This window comes from Clupea harengus, chromosome 3 (assembly GCF_900700415.2).
Source record: "Clupea harengus chromosome 3, Ch_v2.0.2, whole genome shotgun sequence".
In the NCBI taxonomy this organism is placed as follows: Eukaryota; Metazoa; Chordata; class Actinopteri; order Clupeiformes; family Clupeidae; genus Clupea; species Clupea harengus.
In genome coordinates this window covers 4628705-4655402 of record NC_045154.1, presented here as the reverse complement: position 1 = coordinate 4655402, position 26698 = coordinate 4628705, and the positions used below count along the sequence as shown (strand labels likewise).

At 41.6% G+C, this 26698-nt stretch overlaps 1 protein-coding gene across 3 annotated transcripts in view; it reads left to right on the top strand.

Moving 5' to 3' along the window:
• Positions 1–2100: 2100 nt before the first annotated feature.
• LOC105911282 (INSC spindle orientation adaptor protein) overlaps positions 2101–26698 on the top strand; it is a 39685-nt gene continuing 15087 nt past the window's right edge. For 2 of the 3 annotated variants that reach the window (XM_012840068.2, XM_031564298.1), the window contains exons 1-2: positions 12587–12667; positions 20243–20331. In XM_012840068.2, the coding sequence (XP_012695522.2) occupies positions 20276–20331 (56 nt within the window). In that variant the 5' untranslated portion in view covers positions 12587–12667; positions 20243–20275. Of the gene's footprint in view, positions 2916–12586; positions 12668–20242; positions 20332–26698 lie in introns of those variants that run through there. The other variant, XM_031564300.2, reaches the window with a different exon arrangement.

Here is a 26698-nt window from a genome sequence, read left to right as displayed (position 1 = left end):
GACACATCTACATTACAGTATACCTCCACCTCTGCACTGGTGAAGTTAGGTCCGCTTTGACATGATTTTGATCAGTCTGAAGTTGATTTCGCGTTGCTGTGGAGTCTGTGGATTGTGCACACATCTCTTCAGGCCCTTTCCCCTTCGCAAAGAAGCTCTCCAAGGACGTTTGTTTCTTACTCATTTTCGCTAGTTTGCAGGTTTATTTTTTGAGTAACGTATCACGTGACCGAGACAAGCGTCTTGACGTGTCAAGAGGCACAGGCGAATGTTACGTCGGGGAAAATCCGATCGTTTTTCAAAATAAAACACCTTTCAGACTCTAATAATTAATACAACGGAAATTATATAAATGATTTATTCTTTCTTTGCGGCCCGGTAGGAAATGCCTCACGGACCGGTACCGGGCCGCGGCCCGGTGTTTGGGGACCACTGCTCTAATTAGCATTACAGGCTTCTTCAAACTTGTAATCAGTCAGTCTGCCTATTTAAAGGGTGAAAAGTAGTCACTGGTGTTTGGTATCATGGTGTGTACCACACTGAACATGGACCACAGAAAGCTAAGGACATAGTTGTCTCAGGAGATTAGAAAGAAAATTATAGACAAGCATGTTAACGGTAAAGGCTATAAGACCATCTCCAAGCAGCTTGATATTCCTGTGACAACAGTTGCACATATTATTCAGAAGTTTAAGGTCCAGGGGACTGTAGCCAACCTCCCTGGACGTGGCTGCAAGAGGAAAATTGATGACAAATTGAAGAGACGGATAATACAAATGGTAACCAAAGTGCCCAGAACAACTTCCAAAGAGATGAGCGGTGAACTCCAAGGTCAAGATACATCAGTGCCAGATCGCACCATCAGTCGCTGTTTGAGCCAAGGTCGACCGAGGAGGACACCACTGTTGAAAGCAAATCATATAAAAGCGAAACTGGAATTTGCCTAAATGCATATTTACAAGCCACAGGGCTTCTGGGAGAATGTCCTTTGGACCGATGGGACAAAACTGGAGCTTGTCAGTTTCAAGTTATTTCAGTGACAATTGTGGGTTTTTCCTTCTTTAAATGAAGGGTACCAACAATTTTGTCCACGTCTGTATTTAAAAAATGGATGTGCAAGTCAACTCTGGAGGAGTAGGCAGGAGGACAAGCAGTAAAACAACAATCAAAGCTGAAGAAAGCTCACAAATCCCTCTCAACACAAGTGACATGGTTCCAATTAGAGCTGCCAAAATGGTCTTGAAATGTGACTCAATCACTACTGAATCAAAGCAAGTTTTCACTTATCCAGAGGGGAATAGCTCTCAGGCCTTTCTACGAAGGAGGCTACAGTATAAGGTTGATCTCAATCGCTGTGAAATCAGCAGCTATTAAAAACCACTGTAGTTTCCGCCACAGGCCTCCTCAAAGGGCTGATATTACTGTGAATCTCTTTCTCTCTTTTTATCTATCATTTATTTTCAGTCTTTCTACGCAAAACTTTACCCTAACTTCCTCCTTCATCTGTGTGCCATCCTGTGTTGGACTAAACCAGTCGTGGAGCCTTTAACACTCTTGATTTCATATGGAAACTTTTCCGGCAAGATGGAAAATCTCTCCATATTTTGATAATTGTGGGAGACTGGAAGTCATGGGCTTGTTTTGGTTGGTTTGTGCGTCTCTCCCTTTGCAATGTCCTCTCTCTGCCAGCAAGGGAAAAAACAGCCTTAATGGTGAACAGCTGGGAGATATTTGGTTATTTCAGTTGAAAATAAGATGGTGGAGAGCTAGAATCCTACTCCCTTATTCTCGACCGTTACACCCTTTTACCTTTAGTAACCCAATCTGCAAATATGAAGGCATACAAGATAGCAACCGGCTTAATGGGATAGTATTAAAACGTATAGCAAGACACAAAACTGAAAAAGGAAAAGAATATTTGAATAATATCAATTATCAGTGTAACGGAAACTCTCAATAAAGACTTTTGTGATGTGAATACTGACACTGGAAATATTGAGGAGCTAAGGATTCTTTCAAAAAGTCAAAACATTTGGCTGGCAGTGGCCTCACATTAGGTCCCTGTAACTTAAATCCCCATAGCACGTGCTTTTTTCTTTGTATATACAAAAATATACCTAGCGTTTGCTTTTTTTCTAATCCTGTGATCCTCAAGGAGATTCCTTACCCATTCCTAACACTGAGGTGAAATGAGAAGCTTTGGAAGTTTCCCTGTCAGGGTCCAGGAATAACATACACTCAGACAACATCCTTCCCATAGCTCTCCTGTGACTTCTGCGCAAAGGTAAACACACACTCTTTTGCCGTGTCAGAAATATGATTTCATTCTGCTGCGGTGGCGATTCTGACATATGGCTTTCTGTTCCCCCACGAGCACGTACCTCCCCCCCCCCTTTCTCCCTCACTCTCCTCCCCTCTGGCCCACATCTGGATCCCAGCTCCTTATTTATTTATGTGGTCTGTCTTGCTTTTGTGGGACTTTTAAAAAGTTCTCTACCTAGTTCTTCTGGCAGTCAGACTAGGAACTGATGAGGTCTACAATTACATTTTACCATAACTGGTCACTGTGTAATTACATGCTTGACCACGGAATCTCTCCAAAAGTACAGCCCTGCTCCTCAAATGGCAGACAGAAATAAGAATAGTTTCATGTCTGTTTGGACTCTAGCCCAGCTGAAACTATGCTCAGCTGCCTGTCTGACAGAGAAAGAGAGAGAGAGAGAGAGAGAGAGAGAGAGAGAGGGTTGGGTGCTTTACCTCCAAAAGGAAAATTCTGAGGACACTCGAGTCTCGGAACAGTAACTAGAGTGAGCTTCAGAGCCTTCATTTGTGATCACGGGAAAGGAGACGTTACTTTGTTGACGATGAACACCCGTGGGAATGCTCCAAGATTGTGACGCTTCGTAAAAGCTGGGGTAGGTCAAGTAAATACTCTTGCTATTTACTGTCTGGAAGACATCTGGGATTGTTTCTGGAGTCTTGAAAGACCTCTGGTCACATAGGTTTGCAGTGTTGAAGTCAGAGCTCAGGCATGGAAACTTAACCAAGTTTACAATGTAAGCTGTCAGGTGCGTCTGACTGCCACACCAGTGCATCCAGAGAAAAGGCTGGCTGTCACTATAGTCATGAGGGCTTCAGTGGCATTTGGACAAAACCATTCTGATTCTAAAATAAACCAGGCTGAATCTACTGAAAAGGCTTAAGAAGATAATATCAATGTTAAATAATTTTCTATGCATGACAACTTTAAAGCAGCTTCATAAAACTGATTTTAGTGAATGTCGTGTAGCAAACTTCATTCACTGAATAAGAATGGACTATTCCTCAAAAACAGGTTTTTAGAAACGTAGTAAAAGGCCATCTTTTCAGTTTGTTTTTCACACTTTGACACATAGACATAGTTTGATTCAGTTTGTTTAATCTTGTTCTAAGAATAGATCTGTGCTCAGGCTGTGTTTGGTTAGCTAATGACTGACAGCAGCTCAGCCAGGCTGTGATTGAAGGGGATCCACCGCTAATGATAGACCCTCGATTTCACTGGAGACTCCCCTTTCTCACTATCTGTGCCCTTACTGCACGCATCCTCGAACCAGAATTCATCTCAATAGAAAGAAAAATAGGGAGATGTGGTTGTGCCCCCGAAGAAAAGACTCTTTGTATTTCTTTCAGTCAGGTCAGCACATCTAACCACGGAGGCAATTTCTTGCCTGCCTTCTCTTCGAGATGTGCATAAAATTGAGGCGGCTGTATGTCTATGAAAAACGAAACCCAAAAAGCTGTTGCTGTTGCTGATTATAATGATAATGCGGATTTATTGTTGTAGGCACATCTATTCATTTCTGTGCATCTTTTGTGTATGGTAAATGTGAAGATTCACTCTTGACAACTAACTCCAATGAAAAACGACTTTGAGGCAGGATGCCACTAACTGGAACCATACAAGATGGAAATACCCCGCTGGAATCAGAAAGTCACTTCATTAGGCTCCTTTTACAATGTGATGGGTTCCTCTCACTCGGTCTTTGTACTGACACGCTTTTGGCAGAACAGACCCGAACTGATCATGCGGAAAGGGGAGAATAAGAGAGAATTATATTTTAAGTCAGTTTTAAGTTTCAAAGTTTCATATTATGAACATAAATCATGAATATAATACCAACATTTTCCTTCTCAGGCAGTGGGTAAGTTTGACTTAACTTGTGACCTAATTGACACAAGTTAGGTACTGTACCAGCGAAAAGCCACTGGCCCTAATGGGCAATAGGGCAATACTGACCTCAAACTAACTTCTATACCAAGTATGTTCACTAAGCCATCATTTATAACAAACAAATCCAGCTCCCTTCCTATGTACTGTTACGGTTTCAAATGAAGCCAAAGCAGCTACAATAAATTACCCTTAACCTGCTGTTTGTTTTTCATATCCTGGGTCAGCCAAAAGTGGAAGACCAGTGTCTGCGTATCGGTGTAACTCAAGAGTGAACGTCATGGGGAGGTCATGCTTTATTTCTCGCCTCACAGTCCAGGCAGCACTTAGACAGTGTGCTCATTCTGTCCCTGCGCTTCCAGCTGGAACCTCTGATGTTTTTCTCTATGGCAGCAGAGGCTGAAATCAATTCTTCTACAGCTGTTTATGTGCTCATGGTTGACTTGATAGGGTATCTAAAATAACTACTTTTTTAAATTCATACTTCACAGTCCTGAGAAATCATGGAACATGATTAGTAAACTAACATGCAGTCTTAAGGGCCAACATCATGTTTTTGGAAATCTATTCAGTAGTTCATGATAGTGAAACAGAGTTGAAGCTAAGTGTAGCAGTTACTGGCATTCTGATTTGTGAGAGATCAATGTGTGTGACAAATTGAAAAGAATGTGTAGTCTACTACACAGATGTTTGCTAAATTAAGCCCTATTGTACACATTCAGTAGTTTTTTTTATTTGAGTAAACAGGCTCCTATAGCTTTAACCTTCCATTAAATACATCTCTAGTCATTTGTATTTTACATTTATGTTAATACATCCCTACACTTATGTTCAAGGCCCTTCCAGCTGTGTTCTATAATCAGCCTCTGTGGTGACATTAGGATTTGTTTATTGATAAGTCTAAAGAACAAGTAAATGTCACACCTAACCGAAGGTGCTGGATGCACATGACTTGAAAGACAAATGTGGTGTTCATAAACTTAATTGCTACCTGCCACTGTACAACCATACATAAAAATTATGACCATTTACCAAGAGTTCTCAGAATGACTGCTAGGAGAAACCAAAAGAGTCAGCTGAGTTTCCTCTCATTATCCAACTTCTAAATCTAACTTCCAATCCAACCATTTGTGATTATAAGTCGAGTCGTGGGGTCCTTTGCAACCACTAATTCCTCCATCTGACAAAGGAGGCTCATCTAAGAATCAGCAAATTGCAGAGGAACATGGTTTTAAACTAAATATTTAAAAAAAAAACAAGTGTTGACCCAGCACGCACTGTTCTATTTTAAGTAAACAGACATGTAAAAACTTTGTCTTTGGACACTTTAGATAGCTTGCTGCCAATGCTGCAGCACTTGAGAACAGTCCATTTTGGATTTTTAGTCCAAAGTAAAAATGGCAACATCAACAAATGCAGATGAATTTTTTTTCTGGGCATATTTTTCTCTATTGTTATGACAACAGAGACTTGTCAAGACAACAGACACCAGTCAACATCCCTCTAACTTCCAGCTGTTGACATTTGAAGTGAAGAGATGTTGTAGCAGTTTAGAACTAAGGGCTGTATGATCTTATGCCCATGTAACCAACTGACCTTTCCAGTAAATGTTTTGCTTTGATTTGACTTTATGTTAACTATAATGCTTCTGATGTGACAAGTACATTTGTGATTTAATGTTTAAAGAAGGAGCTCCCTCACTTTGTTTTGTTAGGGCTACCCACTTGGGGACTCCAATAGTTGGTTAGGGTTATTTCAGATAACAAAGTTAAACTATTATAGTGAAGTGGAGAAGGCTGGTAATCCATTTAGAAGTTGGTAGTCAGTAAATAACTACAGCCATCAGCCTGTGCAGTCTGCATTCATGGTATCAATTTCAAGAGAGTTCCACCAGGAAGTCATCCTGATTAGCCTAAGGGTCTTCCCATTAGGGTACCCAAATATCCTAGTTCAATGGGCATAATCCAGGCCAGGATCTCCCCTATTACCCAAATGTTCCAGAGCTCTTAGAATGACAGTTAACAATCACATAATTTGTCACCATTGGCTTCCACCAATGAGCACTGCTCATCTTAATCTTAATAATTCTAACTGAAACAAAACTACTGAAACCTTTATTAAGGACTTCTGACAAGAGTAAAGGAAGGCTTTCTTGCTAAATATGACAATGTGTCCTGTTGTTTTCTTTACCCAGCGTGATTGGACAATAGCTAACCGGTGAGCCTGTCTTGATGAATGTCATGACAATGTTCCAATTGGTCATACAAATAACCTTTTGTTTGTGTCAATGCTTCCAAAAGAGCTTGAGATCATTAAATCAAAAGATTTATAGTACAACATGTACAACTAACAGCAGAGTATTTTTGAAACTACGGGTGTTACAGATTAGTGACCTCATTGTTTGTTTAGGAACTAAATTTAGTCCGACAATGCTCTGCGATTTATTGTTGAGTCCTAAAAATAGGAGTGATAGGAGTTTTGCTTCCACATTCCATTGAAGTACCCAAAACTTTAATGATTTATATTGAAGACTTTGATCCCCTTTCCAAAAGCTGTCTCTGAAAGCATGTATTCTATATTAGAAAGTAAATATCGCGGGTTTCTGAATAGAGTGGGGAATCAGGATGATCTCATCAGGAGTCTCTTACTCAGGATGTAGACGTGTTACCTAGTGATATTATCAGATACAAACGTGGCTGTGGAGTGTGAACTGTTCCTCAGGGAGCCTTCGCACTCTCCCAAGTCCTCCATACCCACTCTTCTAGCCCCTTGTTTGCTTGACCCTCAAGCCCTCACTCTCACTCCACATCTCCACCTCCTTCATAAGCCGTCTTTCTCTTGAGAATTGTTTGCAAAAAAATCTCCTCTACCCTGTCGTACAGCTGTAATGATTCTATTTATATCTATCCAAATGGCTCACACATGCAGTTATGAACTAATAGGCTACAGACCCATTACAATTGAGCATACCCTCAAAAAAGGACAACAAGAAAACAATGTTGAAAGAGTGTGTGTGTTCAACCCTCAGGCACCGTTAAATCACACAAACCCAGCAATTTTGAGGGACACATGGACTTACCTTACAGTCTACATCTTAACCCAGACTAAGAAAAATATTTAAATGGAAACACCTAGCACATTCTTCAGCACAGCTGAAGTGTCTGGGTTCCCTGGCAAGCAGTGAGGGTCCAGGTCTGGACGCTGATCTAAGATCTAGACCCCAAACACTCCCTTTTAATACCAACCAGCTGTGGACTTTGAATGCACATGAGTCACTGCTTCCAACTCCCTCTACCCTATTCTCCAAACCCCCTTCTTCACATCCATGCCTTCAAACAGGATTGGCCTCTGCTCCAACCCTGGGTCTTCACTCACTTCACTTCACTGGGGCCGGCTCTCTACCCGTCTTGTGGAACAGATTTATATGATGAGAGAAGCACCTGTTTGCATGGCAGGTATGAGAGATTAATTGTAGGTAGTAAACATATGGGGGTCGTCGCAAACGTTGACTCAATACGAGAACTGTTTGGTGAACAGAATTTCACAAAAGAGAACGAAGTCTTAAGATCACTGGTCAATTTTCTATCAGATATTCTAGTATGATAAATGTGTCTATCCGGAAATTTTAAAACCATATGCCGAAATCTAAACAACATGCCAATGTTGAGAACACCTTGTGCCATTGTACCCACAGTTGCCAATATAAAAGGGCAGACATGGCACGTGCCTTGCTGAAGGTTCTTCAGCACACAACCCAAAGGAGCTGCGCCCAAACAGGAACATCTGCTCTGCCTCCTGAGCCACTGCCAACACTACCACCACTCATTTGCCCTTCATATGACTGTATACAATCCAAATGAATCAAAGGCATTATGAAATCTAGGCACCTAAAAACAACTTGAAAAAGGTAAAAACCTGCCTGATGTTGCTTTAATAAGACACGGGGACACTTGACACAGTCAACAAGGCTAGAGGCTGGTCTGTGTGGTATCTAATCAATTGCAATGGCAAACAAATGCACCTTCTGTCCCTGTTCCCCAAACGATAGGCCTGGCCAACAGGATGGCAATTTAATTTTGAGACTGTACAACAACAGAACAATTACCGAGCTCCGTGTGAATCTAATACGGTACGGTCGAATCATTGTGATGGCTGATATATGAATAACTTCATTGCCACATCAACTAATAACTCAACCCAACCCATCTAGGCTTGATTGCACCCTGCTTTGTGACAATGAAATGAGCAAATATAGGTATTCCCGCCTATTCTCCCTGCATGGTTGCTGATGTGCGAATCCCGTTCGTGGTGCTCATAGCCCAATGAAATTGGGGCCCTTTGTATTTATCAAGATCTCTCTGAGCAGCTTTACACATACCGTTTAGAATGGTGTCATTTATACGCTTTAGCAAGAGCCGTGTTCTATTCTCCTCTGAGAAGGTCCACCAACACATATGAGGCCAAGCGCTCATCTTACCTGGCCATGTGTGTTATGGGGTGTCTCTTTCTGGCTCATTCATTATTAACACTGTCTCTGGGTGTCAGAGGGCTGGAGCTCCACAAGTTGAGGCGTGCTGGGTACAACACATACACTCCCATTGGACAGGAGAACCTCAGGGGTACAACACATACACTCCCATTGGACAGGAGAACCTCAAGGGTACAACACATACACTCCTATTGGACAGGAGAACTTCAGGGCCCATCTCAAGCCCTAAGTAGACAAAGTTGTAACCACATCCTCACAGTACAACAGGCTCCTGAAGGGACTTTACTAGTCTGTGACTACTCTCTGTGTAATCCTCCTCTGTGGCACAAAGAGACAGCTCCTCTGGCCTACTAATGCATGGGGATTTTTCATTTGGCTGTTCACCTTATATGAAGGTATGGCAACAAGAGCATGACACACTAATTTCATTCAACAACATGACAGTATCCGGGGATATATGGTTTTGTTACCCTGCCAAAAGGATTTAAATTGTGCCATGTTACTTTTGAACAGATTTGGTGAGTCAGTTTATATATCTCTAATGTGTATCCTTACATTAAGTTAGAGTATCTACTACAGGCTCTCAGCTGGCTGTTTATGGGCCAGGGATCACAGCTCACCCAAAGAAAAGGTATGCCGTTTACATAGCAACCCTGTCACCGTTTACCTGGCTTATATACGATTGGTCTTGTCAAATAAGCCAATAACATGTACACAAATGTGTGTGTGTGTGTGTGTGTGTGTGTGTGTGTGTGTGTGTGTGTGTGTGTGTGGTTTGTCTGCACGGTCAGGTCTATGTACTGGGTGGGGCCACAGCATCTGACCATCTAACCCCCCTCTGTAATATGACCTGCTATGATCTCATTCACTGAGTGTTACATAAGGAATGAGCAGGAGACGGCAGACTGCCTAAACATTTAGCCATGCATATAAAGATTTATGTCAAAGCTAGTGCATATAGGCACAATGAATAACATGAATGTATTCATACATGTGGAAGAATAACAGCTTAGCTCTGATGTAAATATTATAGATGCTCACCATTTATCTATCCAATTACAACAGCATTACAATATCCACTTACAATAGAAAGCATGTCCTATCATCCTCTTTGCATCCTTTTTGCCAGTGAACAGTTTTTTAGTTTAGTTTTGTTCAGTTATGTTCAAATCTAACTGTAATGTGGAGGCGATCTATTTCTACACTATTACTTTATAACTGGGTGAAAGGAAAGAAACAGACACACATACCCAGACAGAAAGAGAGAGTAAAAGAGATATAGAGAGAGAAGGGGGTGATGAAGCAGAATGAGGGGAAAAGTGCATCATTAGCTTTTTTGAGACATTCCCAGCATCCACCGGATGCTCACAGACAAAGGAAAAATGCACTTAAAATGTCATAGAGCCATCTTCCCCTGCCTGTCTGACTGGCATTCTTCTGCATCTTATTCTCTCCTCTCGCTGTAAAAGCAGGCTATATTGCTGCTGTGTGTTTTTCCAGTGTGCGCTGGCTAAATATTACTCATCCTTAAACTACTTCCCCCTCATGTGCCTCTTCTGGAAGTGTTAATGTACCAAGATCCAATATTAACCATCTGGCTTTTCTGCCAAAGTTCCAGTTCATGTTACTATCACTTTATATAAGAAAAAATGAACTAAACAGCACTGTGTATTTCTTTTACTCTCTACCATTAACTTAAAAGCTCATTCACAGTGCTTCCTTTTAAATATAACATATCATCACGTATTACATGTAACACACACACACACACACACACTACCTTTAGCTTGCACCCCTACACCTTGTTCTTGGACTGTCTAAAGCCGTAATCTAACCCCCATCCATTTTTAATGTCCACAACATTTGTAAGTTGTGCCCCAACAACAGCATTGTGTGATATGTCCAAAAGATGAGAGCTGTGAAAGGTCTACGGGCAGAAACACACTGAACACCTCAGAACTGTATGTGCCAGCCATGCCAAACTCCTCTTTTTTCACGTCGGTGCCCATGCTACTCAGCTAGCTTGCACACAAGTGTGCTTGCTGTTGCTGGCTGCGTTTCAGTTCAGAATATCTCTCCAATTAGGATAAGCATTGACAAGGCAGTGTTACAAGGCAGGGAACTCTGGTGCTTCTCGGTGTTAACAGGTTTAAAACATGGTTTTAGGCCCTACTGTACATTGCATGGACCTCAGTATGATATGTGGATGAATAAGCGAGAAAGAGGTCAATCTACTGGGCGGCTTGATTTGAGTCCTCGGTTTCTGCCATCTGGTTGGAATAACCAGCAGATATGTACACGATGCATTGAACCCACAAATGCAACCAAACAAGTGATTACACTTTTTTCTTTAACAAAGGGCAAAATAAGTTATTAATTTAGGGACCTAACCTGATAAATTACATTTCATTCTGACGATAAAAGGTTGAAGGGACATCCAATATTTCATCCATGATAGCAGAGGCTGCTTAGAATGTCACAAACACATCACAAATATTATGTCCACTGACATGGTATCAAACTAGTTTATGACTCAGTTTAGTAGTCTGGATTCAGGAAGGGGATAAAATTATCGGTAAAATAACCAAATCCAAATGTGATCAAATGTTTACGTTTAAGAATGTGGAACAATGACTGATTATATCTGCCGACAACTTTTAGAGAGCTTGATTTGAATTTTCCCCATCTCCTGACTGTGGCCAATTATTGAAGAACCCTGCTTTGAAGCTATTAGAACACCTGTGCTCACATCCTTGAACCAGTCTCCAATGCTCTCAACAAGCCTGTCAAGCAGGCTCTCCTCAGATGAGATGAGGACCCTTTTTTGACCTTCGGCATCAATCAGGAGTGATCCTTTGAACATGCTGCCACTAGAGGCCTTCATCTCTAAAATGTATAAGCATTTGCCAAATATGTGTCTTATATGAAATAATGAAAGCATACCTTACCTGGTTTTGAGCAAAAACATCAACTCTTTACCTCTTTTAAGATGGACCAAAACAAGCTGCTCTAGCTGATACTGTTAACTTGGCATCACTGGAATGGATCTAAAATTGAATCAAAACATAACGTACATGATTTGGACATGAAAGTGCAATGCATTAGTCTACCTATGACGTGAGGTTTGTTATCTCACACCTGTTGTTACACTAATAATCATAAAAGCCCCGGCCAGCTATGGCCACCGCCACTTTTAGGACCCAGATCTTCACTGTCCACATGCCCTTTTTTTTAACGATTCCTGGTATGGGCTACTCCGCCCTAATTGCTTCATCTGAAAATCAACTTCGTCAGTTACGGAGGTTATGACAAAAACACCATGAATGTGTCGTTGTTTAGCGGGCTCCTGTTCCATTCCTAAAAGTGTCTCATAGGTTTGTGTCCATCTCAAATAGATGAAAATCTACCATAGGCCAGCATCACCTTAGTCATTTTTGTCCGTATTCCTCAAGTTTGAAATGTTACAATGCTTTACGTAGGCCTTTGTTACATGAATACAAATTATACATGTATTATGAAACATTGTGTTTTGCTATCGGGTGTAGCTAACTATAACATCCTTAGTTAATAGCTTAGCCCATAGGCAAGTCATACATTTTTGTCTATGGTTTTAGCCTACCTAGCTTGCAATTGATGGCTAACTAGCTGGTGCTCGAGACAAGAAGGCTACTTACCCACATATTCACACCAGAGGTTGACGTTCACCTTTTCCCAGGACAGGCGCGACCTTCTTGATTGCTATACATTGTAACATACATTGTGGTGAAATCTCAGACAGTAAATAATCATGAGAATCATGAAACAGGTAGCCAAATGGTCTAGGCAATTTCATTTGCTGTAGACATTTTGTTATCTAAGTAGGTTTCATGACTAAAATAAAACACCATATAGGGCAACTACATTGTCACCCCATGGATACATTTGAGTGAATGCTGCTCCTAATGGCTTGGGACATTATCCGACTCAGCTAGGTGAGTTAATATCTGAGATAATACATTTCAAACTCATGTCACATTGTTTCACTTAAGAGGCTAAATGAACATATACAAAACTAAACCCAGATAGCCTAAAGAATCAGACAGAGCAAGCAACATGACTTCTCCACTGGTTTGGGTAGGCTACCTTTCAACGCATTGCTACAAAAATGCTACACCCAAGTAGGCCTACTGTAGGGAATGGATAACCAGGCTGGTCTTTGGCGTTTATTAACGCACACATGAGCATTTACAGGACTGACATTGGGTGAAGGGAAAGCAGACACAACTAGGTAGGGGTGGGCAAATGGTAACAACAGAGAATCACATACATTCGATTATGCAAAATGCACACACTCAAAAAGGACAACAGAAATACATGGCAACACATTAAAAAAAAAAACATTCGAAAAAAAGCACAGAAATAAAACATCAATTATTCTAACAGGCACACATGCACAACATGCCACACACACAGAAGCACAATCCCCTTTGCTCGCTACAGTATGGTAGGTAGCCTGGAAGAATGCTTAGCGAGACAGAGAATGCAGCCTCTGCGCCCTGTATGTACACTGCATGACCCCAGGAGTGCCACTTTATTGGTGACTTGAACACACAAACCAGGCAGGACACACACATACAGAAGGGCAGGAATGGCAGAGAGGTCCAATCTATTCATGAACAAGTTACTGAAGGCTCACAGATGACTAACACAGGGCCTAACACAAACAGCATTACAAAAGAGCACACAAACAAATAAATAAGTCATACTACGCAGGACACAAAAGGAGGGCAATACACACAGAATTCCTAGAACACAGAACAGTTATCCACACCATTTTACGCACAGCATGTTGGGAGTTCCCACAGTCTCTTACGCACATGGAAGTGTCACTACCCCTTGCACGTTATAGTACTAATCTTACAGAAGCACTGCTATGTTGTTGTTATGTCTGTGTGTGCATTCCAGACACTGGGCTACATTGTAACACTGAAAATGTTCAGGGAATGTGCGCTGCCAGCCAAGGAAAACTTTAATTGGTTTAGTGATACAAAGAAAAATAAACTGAGAAGCATCCACCTGTCACATCTGACATGGAAGTAATGTTTCTGTTCAATAAGGCACACATTGATAGGATCTGTACGATGTTTCTGTTCAATAAGGCACACATTGATAGGGTCTGTACGATGTTTCTGTTCAATAAGGCATACATTGATAGGGTCTGTACGATGTTTCTGTTCAATAAGGCATACATTGATAGGGTCTGAACGATGTTTCATAGTGACTTGTCTGGTGGTTGCTCAGTTAGGATTAGCACCAAGAGGTGAGGGAACGGGTGGAAGTCTCACTTGTTCTGCATCTGCCAGTGCAGCCAACGGTAGGTGCTCTGTCCAAGTGTGACAGGCAGCCTACCCTGAACCTGCTGACCTAGGATTGAGTTTCAACAGACTGGCTAGAATGACACATGACAGTTGACAGCAAGAGGAGAAGCCTCACTGATAGGCTCTAGTGCTAAATGCAAATGAGGATTGAAGCTTCTTTAAAGTGCCAAACTCTCCACAACACCCAAACATGCTGTCTTGGTGTGACAGGTAGCCTACCTGGAAAACAGCCCCAAAACTCCCGGCCTGCAGCCATCTAGCTGTGTCCTGCAGAGCTGTGCAGGGGGAGCCCCTACTAGGCAATCTTTGCACTGGGTTGGAGCATCACACTGAATACAGGCTGCAATGTGTAAATGACATCACACAGTATCAACAGAGACAAAGCCTGTTCGCTGTTATGGAATAGAATGCCCCCAAATAAGAAGTAGATATGAAACTAAGAACTAAGTACTGTAACTATGGAAAAAAACACCCATTTATAAAATATTGTGTTTTTTATATAAAAACTGTGCACTGTTCCATACCTCACCATACATTGTGGTATAATTTTCAGTAATGATTAATGGACATCACCTGTGAATATTGATGGTTGGCCTCCACTAATAAATCTAACAGGCTGGAAGTGGAAGTTTCATTGTTTACAGTAGGCTAATCTGAAACTTAAGTACTTGTGTACTGCTGGACATTACTGTATTAGTGTTGTAAGCTGTCTTATCTGCCATATCTCACTGCACCATGTCTGTCTCTTTATGTATTTCTGTAACACCAAAGCTTTTGTGCTCTTTGTTTGTTTTTGTTTTTCTCTCTTGCTTTCTTTCTAAAAAATGTTCTGTGGTGCATCTCAATTCCTAGTATCCTTAACACTCCCCCCCCCCCATCTCTGTGAGAGGTGATTAACCAAAACAACATGTGTGTATGAGTGTGTGTTGGCCAGCTTAACATAATGTTGTTAAATTCTTCCCTATCTGAATATTTGTGTGTGTGTGTTTGTGTGTGTGTTTGTGATTGCCATTGTGAGTGAGTGTGTGAGCGTGGATGCAGGTTGATTGTGTAAGCCTGAGCTGACAGCAGAGGCTGTCACTTCCACTGATGGGCTCCTGGTATTTTTACTGCACTGTCGGAAATGATTGAGCTCCACCTTCTTCAGAAAAACATCTTTCTGACAGCCCGAGTTTGAGCCCTTGTGTGGGTGGTAGAGGAGTTAATAAACCATGGCATTGGTGCCATTTCAGTTTCAACCCAAATTTAGACCAATGGATATCTACATCATGACATGCCATTTTACGTGCAAACCAAAATATAACACATCCGGCGCTTTCTCAGGCAAGGATACTAATTTACAGTGTCATGATATACTATGGAAAAAGTTTTGTACATTTCAACACAAACTTTAAAAAATGGGTCTGTAATTTCAGTGGGATTAAGTCAAGTGTATGAATCAGAGAATGATTCATTCCTCGAGTTCTACAACTACTAGAAAGATACAGGAGGTTTAAGGAAAGTCACACCCACTTCCTGCTCTTGGTGACTGTGGCTTGAAGTATTAAAGTATAAGGTAGCTTTAGGAATGGGAAAGGTATGAACAAACTAGCCAAACTAGTTGTTGTTATTATTTAAAATGTGAATAATGTTTCATACAATGTATTTTTCTGTCACATAGCTCATAACTTTGGAAAGAAATTCTTTAGCTTGTTATATGTCATGATGAAAAAAAAAAACAGGGACGTGTCTCAGATCTGTGTCTGGAGAAGTCATAACCACTAGTCCCTTGCAATGGTTGTGGCAACACCCTTGAACGCCTGATTAAGTTCTCCCAACCAGTAAGACTTTGGAAAGCTCCACAGTTACTTTCATGAGACCCTAATGAACCCCTGTTTTCTGCATTTGCTATTCAAAGATAAATATATACTATGGAAAATCCCCCTCTGGAATTGGTTTGTCCTGTGTCACCAGCAGGCAAAGCCAACCCAAAATAACTCTAGCAGTATTATCAGAGGAATGTGGCTGCTTTTGGAGTCACGTTGTTTGTCTACATTGGGAGACATCAGATACTGAATCTAGGGAGCTATACTATGTAGGGGCTGTCTTGTGTTTTGAATGCATTCAAAACTGGAGTGATGATCTTTGTTAGAGAGGCCTGGGGCTGTGGCTTAGGTTTACTTGTCTGTCTCAAACTCAAACTCAGACTCTTTGACGTGGTGGTTAATAGTCAACGTTGAAGCATACTGTATATGCATGTACCAGGAGTCAGGCTGCCCCATGTGTAGACCAGGCCAACGTTGAGCCTGCCCACTCAGCGCCAGACAGGAATGCTCCAAACTGGGACTGGGAGCAGGGCAGCCAGTTTCCCAGACGCAGAGTCGTGTCTTATACTGGTCCAGTGCCTGTGATAGGGACAGCCTTATCATCCTCAACTGTCTCATCCCAAAGGATGGACCTGTCTTTCGGGTTGGAATACAACAATATCATGGCCAGCATCAAGGCATCATTATTATTACCACTTCACCTTATTCTGTGATGCCTGCCCAGCAGATTCCTGGGAAACCTTTTATTCCTCTTGTCTATTAAGGAAACTTCTCTTATCCTTGGCCATAAGAGTAAGTCTGTATTCTCAAAGCCATGGTGAGTAGTATGGGATCTTTTTCCTTTCCTTTTTCTTTCCTTAATTTTCAACAGCTATTGTTTTATTGCTTTTGGTATGTTTGTGATAAAGAGTTTTTGCTGAAGTACAGTACATTTTGTGTTTTGGTCTCAAGTGACAGATCTTGTGTTGTTAGTGGTTTTAGCCTGAAACATGGTTGAGGTTCTCTCAAAAATGCACTTTTGTAAAACCACAGAAAATGAAGTCCATAGACAACAAATTGTTTGCCTCTGAATGACAGCATTGTGTGGTAAAAGCTAATGTGCCTAAAATGTTGATGTAGAAGGAAAATGCAAATGTGTTATGTGTAACAATTCAACTTTTTCTTCTGTCCACAGTGCATTCATTGTTGCAGAGTAACCATATTCTTGCATGCAAAACTTGTTGCTGAGTGGGTTTGACTATGAGTTTGCAGTGTGGGTTGAATTCTGGTTCTGGTTCTCTGTGTCTTGCTGGTGTAATGGTGTGGAATTCTCTTGTACACTCTCTCTCACTCGCATGAGCACATAGGTGTTTCCAATGCCCAGTGCACTTCTCAACTGCTCGCAGGGTCTTAAATTAAAACACACATGCACCACTGCCAAGTTGTTATTCTACCCTGAGAATGACATGGATAAAACAGAGGTGTTCTTTGTTCGTGCACCTAGGCTAGCCCACCCCACACTTGGGGACATAGCCAGGAAGCCAGGGGAGTGATATACTTTTCTGCTAGACACTGAAAAAAAGCCGACCTCACTTCACAGCTCAACTGCAAAAGTACAGTTTTGTATAGAACTGCTCTTTTAGCATCCTTTCACCACATAGTGGAGACTTCAATATTTACTAACCAATTATAATACAATACAAGTACAATATCTAATACCCAAACACTATAATTCCAGACAAAATCAGTAATGTTGGATGGTCATTGATCAATGATAATTCAGATTTTGAGTTTTAATTTCACTTGATTTGCCTTTTAAACAAACAGTGTGCTTGGGCTTAACAGGTTTGCTAGACTTGGCTCATTAGTTTCCCTCACCTTTATTTGTGTGGTAATGCCATACCTCAATAATAGATGCCCTTTATCTGCCTCCCCTCTCCTTTCCACAAGGTTTCTCTGGTGATACCAAGGTTAATACTGGCCTCATAGATGAACTGACCTCCCCACCGCTGCATATTATGCTGAGCCTCAATCATATAATTACTATCATCTTTTAACATTATTTATCTTTCCTTTTAATAGTGGTGTTCATCTTCACAGATAAAATAGTATGATAGACCCCTTATACGTGTGAAGTATATTGTCAAGGCCACACTCAAGTCATGGCTATATTCTGTGTATGTATCGGCCAAAGATGGAACAGAGTGAAATCAATCAAGGGAAGTTACCTTACATGTTTTCATAGTTTTAGTTAAAGCAAATTTAAATCTACTAAGTAAATGTTTACAAAATAATGACATAATTGACATTTATTTACTTTCAACATAGTAGGATATGTGAACCTCATTTGGTAGGCAAGTATAGTACTTCCATACAGGGATATTGAAACTGCATACCAAATGAATGCACAGTGCAGATGGATGAGTCCATGGATCCATAGCAGCACATATTGTATGCCAACATTACTTCTACTTAAAATTGTTGACATTATCAGCATTTCATTTTGTATCCACATCTGTGTATTGAGGAGGCCACTCCGTCCAGCTGATGGTTTAGTTCCTCTGGAATTTAGGACTGCGCCCAGCAGTGATGACAACAGCATGTATGTCACATCATGAGAACAGCTGACATTGTAAAACTTTATGTAGACCATTCTATAGCTGACCTAAATACTCTATATCCTCTAATGTTAACTATTTCTTTTGCTTGGTTCATTTGTGCTAAACTGAGAAGTTTTACTTTGTACAAAATTTGTAATGTGAGATATGAGGTTTTGCATTCAGTGATTTTTGGTTTGGCCAGCCCACACTCACTCACTCATTGTGGTGTGGAAGTGTTCCATTGGATTCAAACCGGGCGTATGGGCGTATGTTATGAGCATCAATTAAAATTGCACTGAAAGTGGGTGGATGAACAGGATCACGAAAATTGGAATCATGGCAAACCGAGATAGTAAATCAAACTTCCCAAACCCAATAGCGAGACGAGCCAGAATATCAGTAGAGGCTTGTGTGACGTTCAATTTCATTTTCCATGAATTTCTCTACATAACTGAAACAACGACATTGACATTTTTGCATCGTCTTTGCCCTCATCTAAACCACTTCCAATTGCCATTAAACCACTTCCCATATATGCTTATTTCAGTGTATAATCATAGCAAAAACAAGTATGACAATATGCAATCTGGTTTGACCTGTTTTAGCCCAATGGAAACAGAATGTTTGCCCCTTTTGAGATCAGTAAGTATTGGCTGCTAAACCCATTCTTACAATTAATCAATTAATGTGGAGAATATATGTATATGTAGTGACCCTCAAAAATGGACACTATCCACAGCACAAAACTCCTGTCAGTCCCTCTGCACCGAACCTTCTTTCTTTATCCATTTGGTCTGTAAAGCTTTCCAGGCATTTAATGTAATCTACCTGTTACATGAAGCTGCTCCACAGAGATTACTGAGTCTTATGTGTTAGCTAATTGTGCCCCACAGTAAACATCAAACATGAAATCATTCTGCAGCGGCAGGATGTCATTAACTAAATGGATTAGAATAAGGCCCTGCCCTCGTGCCTCGCAGGTTTAAAAATGGAAAAATCTAAATGGGATACATCAATAAAGAATGCAGAATAAAGTTGTGAGCACTTAAGAGCAGCAGACCTTGCTTGTGTTCAAAGTGTAGAGTCACTGGATGGCAGCAAGCCAATAAATTAAGAGATAAGAAATATTCTATTGGCACACTCCAGCTGCAGCTATTTTAAATAGGGGGTTATTGATAATTGAATTGCTTTGGAGAAAAAGACAAGACAAGAATAGAAGGCTTGGATGCAGATCAATAATGAGAAATAACTCATGGATCCTGTGCTGTACAACTCAACCTATGGTTGCAATAAATAGAATGGTGTTGCTTGTTTAATGTCAACAGAAGATACAGTGAATATTGGTACGGTTTTAGTGGTACCTTTTCCTGTCATACAATAGCCTCTGAAGTGTATCATAAACTACATACTCATTGGATTTGAGGGGGAAAGCGGCGACAATCGTATCATCTTCGTCTTGACCTACCTTTGTGGTAACTTGTGACTTTAGCAGTCTAAATATCTCAACATTGGTTAAGAAGCTTGGTCCTGCTGAGAATCTGCAAGCTTTGAGCAGGAGTTTAAGTCTGTGCCCATTTGCAAAGATCTCAGCAAACTGAAAACAGTGGACAGTTTCCAAACCCCAGTGACAGCAGTGGAAAATGTAAGATGGCAATGCAAGGAGAGTGGATTACATTGTGCTGTATGCCCCAAAATGAACTCCACTGTTAAACCGGCAAAGGGTGGCTGTCATAATGGTCATGTAAAATGCGAAATAAGTTAAATAAATCTGTCTGTAAATATTAAATGAGCACATTTGCTTCCAGGTGCTATGCTGAAGGGGACTGAGCTTGGACAGAATGGCAACGCCTCAGAGTTCCAGACATAGCAGTCTGTCCTCTTCTACTCCAAAGAGGTAAGCAGAGAGACATCCTCCCATCCTTTCGCTCTACTTCTCTCCACGGTTTTGCTTTGGGGGCATATGTCTGTGGACTCATGTTATGGTATATGCTTGACCTGTAGATGGACTAGTATTTGTATTCTTGTGGCAAAACTGGTAGAGGAAGGTCCTAACACCACTAAGACCATGGTCTCCCAAGGAGCACAAAACAAATTAGGACTTTAGACTAAACAACTTTGTATGAAAATGTCTGCTAAATTAATAACTGTACATGTGAATTCTCTAATTCTTTTGTTAGGGTGTAGAAAAAACATGCCAGCCCTACATTTCTTTCTTAGACGTAAAGCTTAGCCATGGAGCAGTATGCTGTTGGGGGAGGTTGTGAGGCTCAGTGTCCTGTGACGTAAATCCATGTCTGTCCCTGTGTGTTGAAGAGGTCACACATCATACGCCAGCACCACACTTTGGTGGCCATATGGTGTCAGCACGCCTAACGCCGCTTTCACTGTAATGATGGTGTAAACACACAAACACACACACACACACACACACGCACACGCGCACACGCACACGCGCACACACACACACACACACACACACACACACACACACAAACACACACACACACACACACACACACACACACACACACACACACACACACACACACACACATACACACACACACACACTGCAAATGTGCTCTACTTAAAGAAAATTACTCCAGATATTCACTTCACTTGTTTATCTGGCTTGCTGTTTTCTTTCGTTTTCAGCGTGAAGCGTTGATGTGGGGGTTGGTGGGTGTCTGGCTGAGTGCTGTATTTGCGCTCTATACATCCTTAATGTTTGGACATGTATCTCGTCTGTTTTTGTAGTCTGTGTTTTATAAGGCTGGTGAGCAGTATTAGCTCTCTGTGGTCGTGGTTTAGTACTATTCACAGAACAGTGTGTGCTTTCTCATTGTGTGTACTGGGGCAAAGGAGGTTCAAATATATATATGCATCTGTATGGAGTGGGTTTTGTAGAAGCACAGAAGACCAATTATGTCTGCTCTCGGCATAGCGAACATCTGGAAGTCAGATGTTGATTGGTTCCATAAGACCCCGGTCACATTACTCTTTTTTCGAGGGACCTTGAAGCAGTGTCGGTCTGCAGTGTGTAATCCTGCTTTAAGTTGATCTGTTAGGGGTGTGACAGCCATAATCATATCCTCCTCCCATTTATTAAAAAGCCAGGGATGGGACCACACCCTTCATCATGAATGCTCCCACTATGTCAACAGTAACTTCATTCTGAGAACTAGTCGCTTTTTTGTGCTTTGAAGCCGACCACCTGGTTGGTAGTAGTTAAAAATGACAGAGTTCTTTCCTCGGTCAGTATCTTTGAAAGTATCAGTACCCACAAAGGAAAGGTGCACTTTTAGATTTTTATACAGAAAAGCTTCTTATTTAACTTTCTTGATAAGTTCTGGGAATAATCATATTTTCATATAGCCACGTGGCAAAGGTTAAAATATAAAACGCATTAGATGAGACCTGAAGATTTGAAGTTTTGAATACTGGAATAATGACGGTTAATATTAATTTGATCACAGAACAAGAGTAATTCTAGACTGTTTTGTGCACTACCCATTATTGTTTCTTTTGAATGTTACGTAAGCCAGCGCTCAGATGCGGATGGCACGGCTCACTGCACCATTGGGCGTCAGGTGGAAGCACTGTATCCTGTGTGTAGCCTGGCCCTGATGTGCTCATGGGCTCGGCGTTCACTCATTCATTTTAATGTTCAGATGAGTCACGCTTAGACACCTTCAGGGGGGTACTGCGCTTGCTGTAGTACACCCCACCCCACCCACAACGGCATATGTATATACACACACAGACACACAGACACACAATATCTCACACACAGAGACACACACACACACACACACACACACACACACACACACACACACACACACACACACCCCTAAAGAACAATTAGTGTTCTCCACCCAGGCATCTCAGTGGCACACTTCAGTCCCGACAGGTGTTCCTCTTCCTGCTCTGTCACCGATTCCATCTGTTTACCTTCCTTTTCTTTCCGTCACGCTGCCTAACTCGCTCAATGTGACGTCTGCACAACTTTCTGCTGCTAGTGCCATTAGTGGTGAACCACTGATAGCTTTTCCAGTTTCAGGCTCTATTTTCCACATTCTACATATTTACCTCATCTGGGTGGCGTGACCGTGACCCACAGTCCACATGCAGTAAAACGAGTCCAGGGAGCAGAATGTGGATGTGGATGGTAGTCATTGTGATATGTTAATGGCAGTCATTGTGATATGTTAATGGCAGTCATTGTGATATGTTAATGGTAGTCATTGTGATATGTTAATGGTAGTCATTGTGATATGTTAATGGTAGTCATTGTGATATGTTAATGGCAGTCATTGTGATATGTTAATGGTAGTCATTGTGATAATGGTAGTCATTGTGATATGTTAATGGTATGGAGAAAAGTGAACCGTGGCTGTTTGCTTCCTCCTTCTTGAATAAGAATAAAGATGAGGATGATGTCATCACTCTGGGTTTAGTTTTCATGTTTTACCATATTCTCTTTCTTTTTGTTGTGTTGGCTTGTCATTTTGAAAAAACAAAACACAATTACTGTCTATATGTAACTATTTCTAACTTGTCGAAGATAGTTTAAAGGAAACTATTCTCACAGAGAGCAGCCCAAAAAGTGTGTTAAAAGCTGTTCTAGGAACATTCCACATCACAAGGATCTGACATCAAGATCTAAGTGGTGTAGAATGTTATATTGTGCACTGCCAGTCAGTGACAAGTACAGCTGAATTATTAATATAGTTTTTCACCACGATACATTCTTCTCATATTCCAAGAGCTTTTTTCCCTTTACAGTCCGTATTTTCTGACACACCTAGTTCAAAACCACTGTGGAAAAATCCCCACAGTTGGTAGTGCCATAGTTTAGGACTATTACTAAAATGAAAATATATTTAAACAGCAATACAACATTCTGCTGATTCCAAATTTAGAGAGTAAAATTACTATCAGTATTTGTTTTTTCAACAATTCATTTATTGATTTTATCAATAATCATTGCACTACATATCAAGAATTAAAACGAATTAATTTCAAATCTAACATTTAGAGTAGGCAGGAATACCACCTCAATAATAAGCGTCTCATGATATTTTTAAAACTGATTTAACCTAGATATATTTGCCTGAATTATTTACAGATATAGGATAGCATTGTCTCTTCAGATGAGGTCTGCTCCTACCTCCAACACCATTGATGCTTACACATGATGACTCCCTCAGAGCAGCGCACACTTTTTGCTTCTACCCCTGGCAGTGTGGCTCCATTGTGCCACTCTATTCTCTGTTTGGAAGCCCACACCATGTCATACTCCACACATTAACATCAATTACATGGCAAATGGAAGCAGGGCACAGACGTGGTGCTTATTTACAGCCACACCATCATACCCCATTAACAGTGAGCCCCCCTGATGAAGATTGCCCGTGCCAGCCCAGGGAAGTGTGAGTCATGGGGGCAGCTTTGATAGGAGGGCTTCTCTCAGACCACGCTGGATGATGGAGCTGAACACAAGACTATCCAGGTTCACAGTCAACAGGTCACTGGCCAGCAGATGCAGTACTGTCGCCATGATACCTAGGGGATGAAAAAGAGTTGGGAGCTTGGAACACAAAAAGGAATTCTTGCCATTTATTCTCACTGCATGTCAATACAAAAAGCGAAGCCATTCAGTCTTTATATGGAAGACCTGTGAAGCGCCACCTTGAAGAGCATTCCGTTTTGTAATTACAGCCCCTCTTAGTTTGCCACGAGGCAGTGACTCGACTGACCTGGAGTCTTCAGTTAGCTCTCGTATTAAAACCTTAACCTGCATTTTTGCTCATTCAGTCCGCACTTCTTCAGCAAGTGGGCACTCATCTACTGTATGAGTGAGGTAGCTGCAAAGGTCAAGGGTGTGAAGGGAAGATTGACGAGTGAGGTCAGTTTAAAGCAGGAGCCTCATAACCAGATAAAAGGTAGAGGTAGACATATCTTTAGAGGTTAGTGGCCACTGCTGATTGCGTTGCCAATCATTGGACTGGGGGCCTGGCTCTGTGAAAGGTTAATGATCTCAATTTGGGTTGGCTCTTACCTCCCAGATGAAGGATGCTTGTGTGTGTGTGAGAGGCAGCGAGCTGGATGCCCTGGGCCTCTTTCTCTCCTCCCATCCGTTGTGTTCTCCCCGGACCAGTCCAGTGTGTGAATGGAACTCATGGCCACTCCAGCAGTGAGTGGAGGAGTGTCTGCTGTCCTCCGTGGGTCTAGAGGGTTTTTAGTGGCACAGGGAGGTGCGGAGGCCACGTCCTCACAACACTGCAATAACTAGGCCAATGCAGACTGACCCCATCCACAGTCAGATATGTAAATATTTAGCATTTCCTGCAATGAAGTGTAGGCCATTTCACCCAGCCATGAAACAAACCAATTATCATGTTGTTTTTCTGAAGCGCTGTTATTCTTTCCACGCGTATATGGAGCAGGAGAGTATTTCAGAACTAACTCCAAAAGAGTTTATCATTGTGTGTTTAGAGGGTCACCAAATAAACACTTCTTTTTCAAAGATATTAAAGGGTATTAAAAATAGTTACATTTCCACACTACTGACAAATGCAAACACAAAAGAAGAAGAAATAATATTTATATATCAGGCAAGACCAAAAAATGTTGGACTGGTCAGCCTTTATCACCTACGTCAATTGCCCTTCCTGTCATCAGAACCAAAACAAATAGAGGACACAAATGTACATGTTTTTATCATTTTAATTTGGCTCCCCTGCTAAAAAGCCATGGGGGTGCAACAGCTGGGCTTGGGAAACAAATGACGACCAATTAAGGCATGCGACCTCTGCCACTCTCTCTTAGCTGGGCTGCGGCAGTCATTACTCGTCATCCAGCGAGGGGTGGGTGGGCGGGCGGGCGGCGGTCCCCTCTGATTGCTGCTGGAAAAGGCAACCCAGTGGTTCCCCCGCCCCCCCCCCTCCCCTCCTCCAGCACTGCTGCAGTGCGTGGTGTGTGTCCCTGACCTGTGGGGGACAGGCCATTAGAATGACGTCGCTAAAGGGATCGACGAGCTCTCCACAGCTAATTGGGCCCCACACTTGTGAGGAATATCAGTTCTGTTCTTCTGACGCTCTCACGGCTCACACTTTCACCAGACCTGGGTGGCTTCCTCTCAGCCCGGCGGCCTAACTCCAAATGATGTTATGTGTGGTTCTACCAGTTCATGTTCTCTATTTTATTTTGTCATGTTTTATTATGTTGTGACATTAGAGATGCTAGGTACATTGGTAAACATGGTAGGTTACATATATTGGACTTGTTTCCCCATAAAGGAGATGCCGCATTTGTTACCAGGGAAAACATTTGTTTCCCACTGATTTACTACCCTACTGAATGTCACAATAACAATCTTTCTAAAGTTTTGTTTGCAAACCTGCAAGAGAGTAATTACATTTGTAGGTTGAAATATGTATTTTTTATTTATTTTATTATACTTCTAAGATATTACACCAAAGTGCCTTAATATCCCCTCTGACTCAACGTTTCCAGGAAATATACGACATGCTGTAATAGTATATGTCAGGTGTATGCCCTCAAAAGGTCATATTAATGTATTCAAAGGCCACATTGCACTTTAGCAGAGCAGAAGAGAATAACATGGATGTTGTCTATTACCATTACGATTATTGTGTCACACTGAACAAGCTGTTAAACCTCTGAAAATTAGAATGAAGGTCTATTTAAATTCCACGGCCGGTTATTGCACTATGCTAGCAGACAGAGACCAAGCTGGCCAAGCTCCATACTTATCAGTGAAGCGGCACTGTCAGACAAGTGCACCCATTTGATGCAGTGTGTGGGTGGTTAGCAAAGATGACATATGGCTATTAGTTGACGAGAGGAGAGGGAGCCTGCGTTATTGGAGGAGTGTCCTTCCGTTTGCTCAGGGTTAGGGGTGTTCTCAGAGGCAATAGATCTTCCTCCCCTGCGTCTGTAATGGTGTGTTAGTCCCTCTGATCTCCCAGGGGGGTGTGGGAATCCCCCCTTTAAGTCCCACTTATTAAGCTCCGGCATTGCAGAGGAATTTTATTTGCTGCCTTCCATCGGTGGCTAATGCCTCTCTCATGATGTACAGCCATGGCTTCGATCAAGGCTTCATCGATTGGCCTGAGCCTTTATTGAGAGGGCTCCTCTTTAATAATAAGATCTTTACTCCTTTCTCATGCCTCACATTAGCGATACTAGGACATTTATCTGGAGATGGGCTTTCTTATGGCTTTTTGCATCGC